This window comes from Leptosomus discolor, chromosome 3 (assembly GCF_034619465.1).
Source record: "Leptosomus discolor isolate bLepDis1 chromosome 3, bLepDis1.hap2, whole genome shotgun sequence".
In the NCBI taxonomy this organism is placed as follows: domain Eukaryota; kingdom Metazoa; phylum Chordata; class Aves; order Leptosomiformes; family Leptosomidae; genus Leptosomus; species Leptosomus discolor.
Window position 1 is genome coordinate 44,683,411 of NC_141393.1, and position 13,221 is coordinate 44,696,631.

Here is a 13,221-nt window from a genome sequence, read left to right on the forward strand (position 1 = left end):
AACTCAGCTTCTTAGTAAGTTACTTAAATATGTCTTAGAGAGCCAACTGCCAGCCAGGACTGAAGAAGCATTCCAGCTCAGAGAAGCAGGGGTACCAGTCCTGGGTGCCCCTCTACTCCCATAGGAGGCAAGGTTGAAACATCTCCCCTCCCTTCCTAAGGGCCTATTCATGGCCTATGGGGAAGTGACAGGCAAGGGAGTGAGAAAAGGAGAGGGAGAGAGGCTGGCTTAGAAGGCTCTTAGAGTCCTTTCCTGGCTTAGAAATGTTTGCAGCCCCTGGCTCCCTGCCAGCTCTCATTATCTGGAGAGATAAAAGACAACTCTCCCATGCATCCACTCCCCCCTGCCCTTCAGGAGCTGGCGGCCCTGGTCCCCCTCCCAGAGCCTTTTGAAGTTTCTTGCTACCTAGAACAAATTCTGCAAGATGCTTTTGAGAGAAGGGTGGGGGAAGGGACGACCACAACTTCCACAGACACTGACAGCGCTCACAGACACAGAAGAGAGGCAGTGGGGGTTAGGAAGGGACATAATAGACTCCTGTCCCACTTGCTACAGGCCTGTGAAGGTGGAAGAGAAAACAACTATTGTGGGCTCTCACAGCCCCCCTTGCCCATGAGTCAATTTTCAGGCAACATCCTGCATAAAGCATCCAAGTGAAGAGAGGTTAGTCAGGCAGGCAGCCCCAGCAGTGTGCCATCTGGGGACGTGCAGGCCCTGAGGATGCTGTCAGTGAGCAGAATACCATGCCCCTCATGCCCCCCGCCCCCTCCCCCCCAGAAATTTCAGGCAGGAATCAGACAAATCAGACAAGATGTATAAGAAAAGAATAGTTTTCTTCCCTTCCCCCCCTGCCCTCCAACTCCTACAGTTTTATATAGAGTTGTATGCAGCAAAGCACAAGAGTCCTGCTCTGACTCAAGGTCACACAGCCATGGGAAGGAACAGAGAAGCACGCCTGTGAGGTAACACAAGAGATATACCATTTTCTTGTGCCCTCTGGTATAAACAGAAGGCAGCACAGCTGCCAGCAGAGGCAGGACTAACTTGGTTTTGATCTCTGCTACACAAAACGTGCCAAAATCCAAGACAGAAGCAGGTCCAAAGGGCTATTTCCTGTGGTTACAAGCAAAGAGAGCACTTACGGCAATTCTCTTCATCCGAGCCATCCTTGCAGTCTGTGTCACCATCACAGAACCAGTGCTCGGCTATGCAGCTACCGTCACTGCAACGGAACTCCTTCTCCGAACACTTTCTCATATCTGCAGAGACAGCAACACAAACAAAGCCTTGGCTTTTCTCAGAGTACTCGGGAAACAACTGCACCATGCTCCTGAAGCTCCTAGGGCACCCACAAATAAGATTACTCTTTAAACCACACATACCCATATCATGCAGTGCCTGAGCAAAACCATCATTGTTCATTTAACTTACACAGAGTGCTGGATTCAAAAGGAATCCACAGGGCTTCACAATGGCATGTCAAGGAATAACAGGTCTCAAGTGATTTTTGCCTGGCAGGTAAGCCATGCAGCCCGAGATCCCAAGCAGCCAGCTCTGGGAATGGAATATCCCACAAGCCCAGCCCAGACAAGCCAGCTGGGAGCCTTGCCATGCTCAGGGGATCCTAGAACTGCACAGGCTGGAGTCTGTGTAACCCCTTTTAAAGCACTGGCAGGGCAGTATTTGTAGGACCGCATTACTCACCGCACTGCTCATCGCTGTTGTCACCGCAGTCGTTGTCACCATCGCAGTGCCACAGGCTGCGGATGCAGTATCCATTCTGACATGAGAACTCATCTTCCTCACACTCCCGTGGAGCTGCAGGGACACAATGGAGACAATGTGAAGACAAGGCAGGAAGATTTACCTTGCAGAACACCAAATCTGTGACACGTGACAAATCGAGCAACTTTGTCCTCCAAGGACACCGCGATATTGGAGAGCTGACTTCCCTTCTCCTAACAATACCAGCAGGGCCACTGTGAGATTTCTTGAGTGTCCCTCTTCCATTCCATCTGCAAGTCAATTGTACAGCAGGCTGTAAAACTTGATAACATGGGTTGGAGGAAGTCTCTGTAACAGAAAGATGGAGCCACCCACCCTGTGCTGGTGTTCTAGCACAGCCCCAAGCCAGGCTCAAGAGATCATTACAGAGAATAAAGGCAATACAGGCCTCTTTTTAAACAAATTAATAGGCCCCATCATTATTTAACAAATAATTGCTGGTAGAATTATATCTCCACCTTCTTTTCACAACAATGCCAAAGCTATCTTCAAAGGAAAGGAAATGTTCATTGAAAAGGGAGAGAGAAAATTTAAACTTCCTCTTCTGAACGCCTCAGTATTTGCAGCCTCATTCCACCCTCTTTGCCAGTCTTCTAAGGAAGTTCGTCTGCAGACCAGTGAGGAAAGGAAAGGGACTACAAAATTAGCACCTGAGGACCTCAATGCAACAGAAACCCCCCCTCCTGTTGTTACATGCAAGTCTGAACAACCCCTAGGAGTCTCTTATTCACAGAAGCTTGCCTTCCTTATTTCATTAGTCTCCAAATCTTTTGATTGTTGTCACCACTGTTGTCTTAGACAGAAGCGCATTCCACCTTTTTCTGAAAAACGGAAGACCAAACAGACCCAGACCTATATACCTTTTCTTTCATGAAAAATCTTTGAATAGACTGGAAAACTGAGCTTAGTCCTGTGATCTAGAGTATCACATAGGATGTCAAATCCTTGAACCTTGCTTCCCAGCCGTTTGCCCAAAATAGCAGGCATAGATCAGGGGCATACTGATCAAAAAGTGAATTCATTTCCATGTGAGTACTGGGCACTGAATACTTTACAGCTAAGAGCTTTATTTTTGCATTTCTTGAGATGTGATTCCTCCATCAGAGCCACTCTGGAGTACCATACACACAACTTTCGCAGAAATCAAGGGCTGTAGAGTGATGCTTATTAAGCAGCTGCAACCATCTCAACCAGAAAGCAAATCAGTCCTGCTCCGAACTGCAGCCTCATGCCAGCCCTAGCAACCAGTGCAGTTTCAGAGAAACCGAGGCTCCACTGCTACATAACACACTGGTTCTCTGGCATGTGCTGCCAGGTACGGACCTGATGATTTTTTGTGGAGAAGGAAAGTTGTATCCCTGAACACCTTTTACTAATGGAAGCCAACCACAAGTAACCCTTTTCCTCAACACAAAGGGGAAACGAGGAGGCTGAATTCCAAAGACTCAGGCAAAATTCCCTCCATTTTAATAATCTGTAGAAGCCCTACAGTGTTCACAGCTAGCAGTCTGCCATGGCAACTGTTTTGAAGATGGTACCTCACACGGCAGCAGCCAGTCAGCTTTCAGGGTAATTGGTCTCTGTGTGGGCAGCATCCCTACAGCACTTCCCTCTCCTCAGGGAGCTCTGTTCGAAGGGAGAGGATGCTGGTGACAGCCTGGCACAGCAGCAAAGTCAGACAGTGGAACCTGGGGCCACAGGAAGTCAGCCAGACAGGCAGTTCAGTACGATTTGGCAGGGGTTAGGTGTTTCCACGAACAGGGGAGGACACAAAGGCTCAGTGAAGTGCTTCATGGGACATTAACTAGCAAAGCTGCAGGGCATAAACGGTTCTCCATCTGGATCAAGAAGCATCCCCTCCCCCAGGACATGCAGCTGAACAGCAAGCCAGGTGCCAAGGCAGCAGGGCTTACAGACATCAGGTACACACCTCTGTCAGAGGCAGGATACAGCATATTACAAGGATTCAGTGGATAAACTCTTACATTCCTTTAACAGAAAGGGTCAACTTTCCCCAGCCATGGCACGAAGGCATTGCACCCACCCTCTCCCCTCAGAGAGGTGACTTACGGCAGTCCTGTTCATCAGAATCATCCTCACAGTCGTTGTCTCCATCGCAGACCCAGGACCGGCGGATACACTTCCCATTGTCACAGTGGAAGTCCAAGGGGGAGCAAGTGGGCAGCACTGCAACAGCAAAGAAACACCTCATGGAGCTGCAGCCAGCTTCCTTCCTGAAAGCAACGTTCCTTCCTGAGGGAGGAGGGCTACCTCTCTTAGAAACAAGAGACATAAAATTTCAAGTCATGAGGAAGAGCTGTTCCTCAGATGGGGGGCCAGGGTAGGTCTGTAACTTGGCAGCTTCTCCTCCCCAGAGAAGCACTGACCTTCCCACAATAAAGGAGCTGCCCCTGTTCCTCCACTGAGTTCTTTTTTTCTCTTTCATCCCTGACCCTGCTGTCCTTCCATTACTGCACTTGCTTTATAGCAAGCAAAATTGCATTATCAACACCTCTCTTGCATGCTTCCCAGTGCACTCCATCCTGTTTCTATTACACAGCAAATTCTTTAGAGTGAGAATTGTCAGAAGCAATGTTTTTGGGAACAGGAATTTGCAAGGTACATGCTACAGTGTGCGTTCCAGTGTGGGGACTCTGCCAGCATTTTTTTCTAACAAACCTGCAAGAAGCAGCTTAGAGACGTGATTCCACTGCTGGGGATAATTCACTACCTCAGGTGTGGGCAACAGAGGCCAAACCCTACTAGAGGTCTCCACAAGGGACGGAGGAAGGGGGCAGACATGGGATGAGGCTTGCCTACACAGAAGTCTGCTGTCAATCGAGTGAAACCACAAATCCACAGGGCTTGAAGAGGCCTGAGGCCACAAAGCTGGAATTCAAGGGGGAGCACCAGCCCTGTCCTTCCCCCCACAGATGAGAGGAACACTCAGCCCTGGGAGGTTCATGCTTTTAAGTGCTGCCAGCTGTGGTAGGGAAGGGGCTGCACAAGACCGTTCCTGACAGGTGTGTTCGCCAAAGAACAACGTTCACTCAGCGATGCAAAGGGGCAAGGGCTGGAAAGGCTAGTGCCTGAAACCCTTTCATCCCAGCCCAGCTTGCTGATAGCATCGCCCATCTGTCACCAGGCAGGCCAGCCCTCTTCTACTATGATATTTCTTTCCCTGCCAACACTATCCTGGAGGTGGGAGCACAAGGGGAGGGAGGCAAGTAGAAGAAGGTGAAGACAGCAGCCACACACACAAGGAAGAGGATTTAATAAGAACAAATAGTCACATTTTCAGCCTTTCCAGCTTCCTCAACCCTCCGTTTCCCCTTGGCCCAGGACTGCTGCCAACGTCCTGTGAAAGCAGCATGGATTACACTACACAAAATCCTTCACTGCTCTCTATAGCAAGTCCTCCAACATTTCTCACCAAGGGCCTGTCCTAAAAGCTTCCCACCCTAAAGAATACAGAAGTGCAGTTAAATTCACACTTGCTTTAAAATCTGTTTTCCTAACCACAAATTTGGATCATCTTCTCAGCCATTCCTGCAGTATGGCAGGTGTAGGCATCTCTGTATCCGAGAAGACATCACTGCTCTCAACACCGAACCATGCACTAGGTGATAAAATACAGAATTTGGCACTGGCCATTGGGAAAAGGTTCTTCCTATCATGTCCAGGGTGCCCCATGCAGATATACGTCCAGGTCAGATCCAGCTCCTTCTAGGCCCCAGAGAGTTATGAAGGAGAGAGAAGCACACAAATTTGTATTTTCACCCTACAGGTTTCACAGCACCCTAGTACACTGCACTTTCTCTGAGCACCCCTCCACTGCTGTATCAAAACGGAGAGGGAGCTTCCCCTTCTTCCCCAAGGCAGGCAAAAGGGAGAAACACTCCAGTTCCCAAACTCTGCTTCCAAACAAAAACAAGACAGATTTTTGGACTCAAAAGGTCAGTCCCACAGATCAACCCTGTCTCACCCAAGCACAACTTCCATGTGTTGCACAATAAGCAAAGCTTCCCTGGCCTCAGCTGTAGTTTCAGGACTAAGACCATCCCCCCAGCATATGCTTTTCTGTCTGCTCTCCGGGGTCTCAGCATGACTAATCACCAAAGGACTGCACAGGAGCCACCTGGAAGGGAATTGGCATGCTGACTCTCCAGGGGAGAATTTTTCAGGCTCCTGGAGGGTTAAGCCATTAGCACTGGTTCAGAGCCAATACCAATATCTTACTGAACTGCTGCATCCCTTCATGAAGTAATGATACAAAATGAAATTCCACCCCTACAGGGAGCAGTTTAGCCAACTTCATACTCCCCCTAAATATAAAAATTGAGCTTGAAGCACAAGGGAGGGGGAGCAGGGGGAAAAGGGTGAAACATAAACTGTGAAATATAAAAGAGGACTTAATTTCCACCCCAGCAGACAGCAAGTGTGCACCAGCCCAGACAACACCGGGGTTGTGTGTGGGGGGAAGAGATAAATCGCCTTCTATAGTTGCTCTCCTTTAAAGGAGGAAGGAAAAACACAAATGCACTTAAGAAGAAAAAAAACTAATGAATGAAGGCTGACATCTCATAAAGCAGAGGAACTGCCAATGGAATCAGGGCAGGGATCCATGTAAACTTGTAACCTGAATGTAAGAGCGGTCAGAAACTAATTCTCCAGAGGAAAATGCAAGAGATTCTGGGAGCAGTTTTTACATGGGGCAGTCTCTTCTTAACCCCCTCTTCCCAGCTCTGACCTCCCAATCCATGATCCCTTTTCCCCATTAAAAAGCAAACTGCCTACACAGAAACATTCCTGTGTTTCCTTCTATTTGTTCTAAACACGTCAGGCTTCAGTTCCAATGTACAGCCCTTTGCTCTAGTGTTGTTATTCAGTCCTTCTGTGGGTCATTTATCACTTCATATTTTGATGAGTTTTATTCCTACGGAGTTAAAGCTAAGGGCATACCACTAGGCCAGAGTTAATGTTTAGTACTGTTGTAAATATATCCAAAGTGTTTGGAAATTTGAAGTTAAAAGGAAATTCAAAAGTTAAGAGGTCACACTTAGGACATTCAAACAACCTCCAGTATATTTTCTCCTGACATCATGGTGCAGCTATACAATTTGCTAAGTGTATTGCTCATATAACTCATTTTAAAAGCCACACTTCCATGGTCAGAAGAAGAGTACATGGCAATACAAGTGAAGCAGCAGGATCTCCTTTCACTGCCAGAGACTGAGCAAGACCCCCTAAAAGACTGGAAACGGAACCCCTATATTCTCTTCCCAGCTTGATATCGATGCTTGCATGACTATTGGACAGTTCTGTCTCTTTAGCCCCACTTGTCCAATCTGTAAAATGAAGGATATTTATTACTTCCTAAGAAAGCTGCAAGTCCTTCATGCGCACTGCTTCCACTGACACGAAAGCAATCATGGATTGCACTAACATGCTTTCACCACTACTTATAGCAGGATTAGTTAATGCAACAGTAAACACGGTGAAGTCTCATCACCCCTTCCCTGCTCAATTCAAGCTTGATCTCTCCATATCTGTGCAAAGAAGCAATATTTTCCTAAAAGAGATGATCAAAGGCAAGTACTGGGATAGAGTTGAAGACAGACAACTGCCCAGACAGACAGGGACTAACTTGCCTCCCCTCTAGAAAGAGCAGAAAGGCAGGATGGGGAAAGAGCCCAAGGAAGCGGAGCCATTGGGAAGAACTAGGCTGGGCTATTACTAATAGCCCAAGAGAGCACATCTGTCATCTGACAGTGAGCAACACAAAAAGGCCTTTGAACTTCCAGTCATTTCTCTGAGCTCATCCTTCTGCGTGGTCACGCTGGACATCATCCAAGGTTTCAGCAAAGCTCCCAACTCCTATTACACAGGACACACTTTTATGGCCAAGCAAAAGGGGAAAGGGGACGGGGAGGGAAAAGGGAAGTTTATAAAAGTGAAACATAGACTGAATCATGTCCCACTGTCCTTTGAACACTTTATCGCCATTGCCTTTGGTAAGCAGGTTGCTTTGTACCCAAGGACAGCGACTGACTGGTGTTCAGAGCTCTGGAGTCCAGCGGTTTGAACAATACTGCTTGCTTAATTAGACAAATTCTCAGTCATGTGAAGAATGAGAAGTTAATTTAAAAAATAAATACAAACTCAAAAAAATTCTTGCTACCTACATTATCAACAACTGCAGCCTGACCCCTAGTTATGTCTACACTCATGCACGTGTATGAGCACACACATACACATGAACATAGATCTATTTTCTGAGATCTGTAGCGCAGTGGGCAATAAGCCAAGAGGTAAGAATAAAGGATGGTAGTCCACTCTCAGGAAGAAATAGAAGACACTTCATTTTACTAACTATGTTTTGGAAAATCTAGTTCCAGAATAACATAAAATGTTTCCACTCACACTGCTAAACTGTATTTAAGGATGTTGCTGGTCAAAAGAAAAAAAAAAAAAAAAAAATTATCAGCACCCAATCTTTCACAGTCCTTTGATCACAGGCGCTTTGCCTGAGTGGGCACTGCATTACTTCTGATGCCTTTTAAAGGGAACATATACTCACAGCCCAATAAAATGACAAAGTATGGTTGCACATATGGAACTGGTGTCTTTTCAAGAGAAACTTGAACTCTTGTCAAGAGTTCCTAATTAGTAAAACTTGCAAGTTTAGAAGTGAAGCTTCACCTGAGCTCTTGCATCTGAGCTCAAGACTGGCAATTAAGTAAAAGGGCAGAGGGAAGATGATTCTTTTAAAGTTTCCATTAATTTTATTAAAAAACCTGCGTGATTTTTATCCTCACACCACCTCAAAAATTTTTGTGGTGGGACTGATAAGCAGGCTATACTGATAGCCCTGTTCCTGGCCAGGAAGAGATCTTCTCCTGGGCTTGAAAGAGTTGTAGCTCAACAGGAACTGCCTAAATTTCCCAATAAGATTGGAACAACAGATCACTTTCAGTGAGCTTTAAGCTAAAAGTAATAAATTCTTCTTCAGTCTCTTTAAATGAAAAAGTATTGTACAACAGTGCATGGAGCTAAGCAAGCAAGTCTGTGTCCCAAGGAGCTACACATTTACAAACTGATTAGGTATGATACAGACCCAAAATTCAGAGTAAGAAGGTTCTACTGGGGGGTGGTTATGAGGAGATTTGGTGTATCTCAGGAGAAACAGAACTATTTATCAATCCTCCGGCCAAGTTTACTCAGTTGTCCTTTCAGCCTCACCACAGGAAGTAAGACTCATTCACACCATGGTGGACTTCAAAGCACATGCAGGAGGGCAGAATGAAAACCATTCCTCCGCTTGCATGTGGCTTGCGTTAGTGACAGTCCAAAGTAGTCTCTGCTGTCACAAGGCAGGAAGGCAGCTGAGCTACTCTTTATGTGTGTAGCAAGGGCTTCCAAGCCAGACACAGTCAGCAAGCCAGAGCTGACACTAGAGAAAGTCTATGAAGCTGGCATGACAGCTGGGAGGTTGCTTATTACTATTATGACTGCAGCACTCTGGCTTCTAAACATGATCCAGAGCAGGAAGCAAACACGTCACAGAATAATTGGCTCTCATCACAGCAGGACTTCAGATTTGCAAGAAAAAACGTTCCTGTCATAGCCAGGTAAGCAGAGATGGGGGTCTCCCAAAAATGACAGGAAAATACCTGAGGCAGACATTCCAAGGACACCAATACAAGTGGAAAGTGTCTGGGGTGTGCAGAAAGGGTAACAGCTGAGGAAAAACAGTGCAAGTGACTCAAAAAGTGGGAATTTGTTTTCTAATTTGTAACACTAAAAAACAACAACAACAAAATCAAACACCACACCACATTTTAAGAATTTATCTCATAACTGAAAACCTCTCTCAAAAGGAAGAAGTGTTCCCTGCGTCTGATCATGCTTTTCATAGCTGCAACTCTCCTTACTCACCGCCAAGTATCTCAACTTCTGCCCCCACCCCCCACCCCCCCCAGTGCGTTTCAAGCTATTGGTCATTCTTTAACTGAAATGCTAGATTATGAGCCTAAGGCCAGAAAATTGCATTAATATAGAAGTTAGTAAACTCCAACCAACTACTCAAGCATATGCAGTGCTATACAGACAAAGATGCAAGACTGAATCATGACTTGCTAAAGTAACTTTCACCTTTCCCTCCAGCCCACGTTTCACACTCTTGCTTTATTAGGAGTCCATCAGTCCAATGCCTTCCCATTCTCCTCTCGCTTTCCCAAAGAAGTAGACAGAACTCTCTCAGGAACTCATTCTTGTCATTGTATCGGCTTACAGTATACATATGAGTTGATACACTGAAGGAAAAGTAGTCCTTAAAACAAGTATGGTAGCAGCTTTATTTTTCTGGAAAGTTAGGACATCACCGGTGAAAAAAAAGAGAATCCTGTAACTCTGTAAAAAACTACCTTGCAGCAGACCAGTGGAAATGTGGGATTCCTTGCAATCACTTCTGTTCACTCTTCTGATCAAAGATGTCTACTGGATGATATTATAACTCCTGTCTTTAAAACTCAGACCTATACTTCCATACTATGCTGAAGAATCCAGACAGCTTTAGCATCTCAGAAGAGTCCATATAAGTGGTTGCACAGTCTTAGGTTCATGAGTTGGAACGAATCACTGAGCTCACCCCAGCATGAAGCCTAGCTAGACCCACATTTTTAAGCCTTTAATATATCTGGGGCTTGTAGGATGACTTCAGGACAACCCAAACCTACACCTCAATATTTGTATTAAAAACAAATTCACAAATTTCAGAACCGGTATAAGTTAATAAATAAAAAATAAATCAAATTCAAAACAGAGAAATTGTCCAAAATTTCACTCCAACCAGAACACTGCATGCATGTCACAGACAGATAGCTAGGGAAGGAAAGAAAATCTGTGAACTGACCATTCTCACGTACTATACACATCAGTGCTGATTTGTGAGAAGCTGAAATTGATTTAAAGTTTGATTTGCTGTTCCAAGGGGTTCACAGCCCACCCCCCTTCTCTTGCACTCCTGGTGCCTTCTTTATGCTTAGCACAGTCAGCAAACAGATCAAATGGAAAGTTAATGCCACAAATGAGTACACCTTCACAAGGGTCCTGTATGCAAAGCAGAAGAGAGGGATTTAGCAAGCAATCTGCTCTAGCAAAAAGTTTCAGTGCCATAATAACTAAACAAGATAGAAAATAGCACAACTACCATGAACCTACACTGTAGAGTTGATCTAGTTCTTACAAGCTAACAATAATATCACATACCTGGATTCATAATGAGAAGCTACTCAGAGTAACATTCAGCAGGCTTAATGGAATAAGTGCTCCTAGGGCCCCTCCACTGCAAACTCGCACGTGTGTACTGAAGCCATGCACTTAACATTATTTCTATAGAGTCCTTGGCTCTATTGATTAACTTTTATTTTTGCTTTCTTCTTTCCACTAAATTGCACTCAGAGTACTTCCGGCTGTCAGCCGAAGAGGTTTCCTTCGTATTTATTCTACTACAATGCAATATTTAAAAAGGCAGCTCATATTCTTGTCCTTCCCCTTGAGTCACCTTTCTACTCTGTATAAGTACAGCTCTTTAGCTCTCCTACCATCTTGTCAAATTTACTGTCCTTCTCCATACATGCTAGATTACCTCTCTCACTAAATTGTAGAGACCTATAGCACAAATCAAATTCTGAACAAGATGTTTAAACATTCCCATCTTACACTGTTACCCACTTACTGCTGTTTTCTAGTCAGCTCCCTTTGCTTCAGTCTTATTCCTCCCCTTGCCTTGTAAGAAACTGTAAAAAGTCAAATCCAGTTCCTACGTTCTCTGCCTCACTTGGTTGTTTGTCTCTACTTTATATACTTCCCAACCTCCAGTGGTTGAGAGTCTCAGCAGATTGATCACAGTGCACTAGTACTCCTTAGTTGGCACAGCTTCCATTCAAATCCACATGGGCCAGATTTCCTTAATATATTAGGGATGTACCATAACCACAGCTTTACTGTGCAAGACCAACTCCTCTTGCCCAGGCCATGAAGAGAGGCACAATGCAACAGCAGATGCAAGGGAAAAGTGCAAGAACATAGCATGCAAGCAAATGTTCTTCCTCAGAAGACAAAATTTGCATTTCTTTGTGATACAAAGAGTTGCCAAACAAGAGGTGGCATATTCATCTTTAACACCCCTCAGTAGATTTTATGTCCATAAACTTGTCAGATTGCTTTCTGAGAGTGTTTGAAATTTCAGAATCAATGTTTTCTGGCAAGGAGATCCACAGCTTATGTTGTATGAACAAGCAACTCTTGTTAGCTTTGAACCATCTCCTGCTAGTTCCTATGGAAGATCTTATCCCTCCTGCCCCCCAATCCTACCATGTCTGCTTAGCTTAAAAACCTTCGGTGCTGGATTTTGTTGAAGTACAAAGTAGACCTTATCAACAGGTATCTCTTATCTAAATTGTTACTGACGCTTTCAAGGTGTTCCAATAGATTTGTGAAGCATGACTTACTCTTACAAATAGCCCCCCCCAAAAACCAAAAAACACACCAAAAAAATTCCCCCAAAACAAAACAACAACAACAAAATAATCAAACCACCAAGCTCCCCCGCCCCTCAAATATCATCTTCTGTGCTCAGTAAGAAGCCAGCAAAACCAGTTTAGTTACTGGATCTACTTATTGGATATGCCTTACCTCCCCAAGCCCCTTATTCCTGCTCAATTTCTCCTTTTTAAGCCTGTGCAATTGAGTACAGCCTCCCCTCTCCCATCTTTTTTTTTTTTTTTTTTTTTTTTTTTTTTTTTTTTAAGATTTTAATATTATTTCTTCAGTTACCAGATCCTCATCTCCTCTTTCTTGAGCATGGCAAGTTCTCAAATTTGCAATTTTCTTCACTAGATGTAAATATGCAGGTTTTCCTTCCACTTTCTTTGATTTCTCCAGTTAAGGTCACTTTGCCAAATAACTCTTTCACTAATCATCTTTAAACCAAACACTGATCACTTCAGTTTACAGGTAACCTATTTTTCAAAAACCATTTTTCACCTGAGGTCTTCCACTTCACTATTTGCAAAATTACAAGAAACAAGAAGTGAGAAGGAAATAAAGCTGGGTCGAGATCTCACATACTTAAGGAAGAAGTGATTCTCCAAAACAATATTTCAAAGATGAGGAAAGATCCTTTCCTTACAGCAGTCAACAGTGGAAACCAGGGAAGACTAGAGAAACATCCAGAGGAAGACAAATTCCTCAATCATGTTGATCGACAGGAGCCTTAAATCTTCAGCTCTAGGGAAACTTTCATGAAAGGAGTTTCACGGAATTGGGCCTTTTTTTCCACCCTTCAATTCTACCATGACCTGTCGAATCCCAAGAGATCACTGTGAAGGTGACAGAGCACTGGAACAGGCTGCCCAGACAGGTTGTGGAGTC

General features: G+C 44.7%; 1 protein-coding gene across 1 annotated transcript in view; it reads right to left on the minus strand.

Annotated features, from left to right (window-relative positions):
* LRP4 (LDL receptor related protein 4) overlaps nucleotides 1–13,221 on the minus strand; it is a 90,746-nt gene that overhangs the window by 32,662 nt on the left and 44,863 nt on the right. The window contains exons 3-5 of the mRNA XM_086462997.1: nucleotides 3,856–3,972; nucleotides 1,705–1,818; nucleotides 1,143–1,259 (exon numbers count right to left, since the gene is read on the minus strand). Of these exons, the coding sequence (XP_086319123.1) occupies nucleotides 1,143–1,259; nucleotides 1,705–1,818; nucleotides 3,856–3,972 (348 nt within the window). The remainder of the gene's footprint in view (nucleotides 1–1,142; nucleotides 1,260–1,704; nucleotides 1,819–3,855; nucleotides 3,973–13,221) is intronic.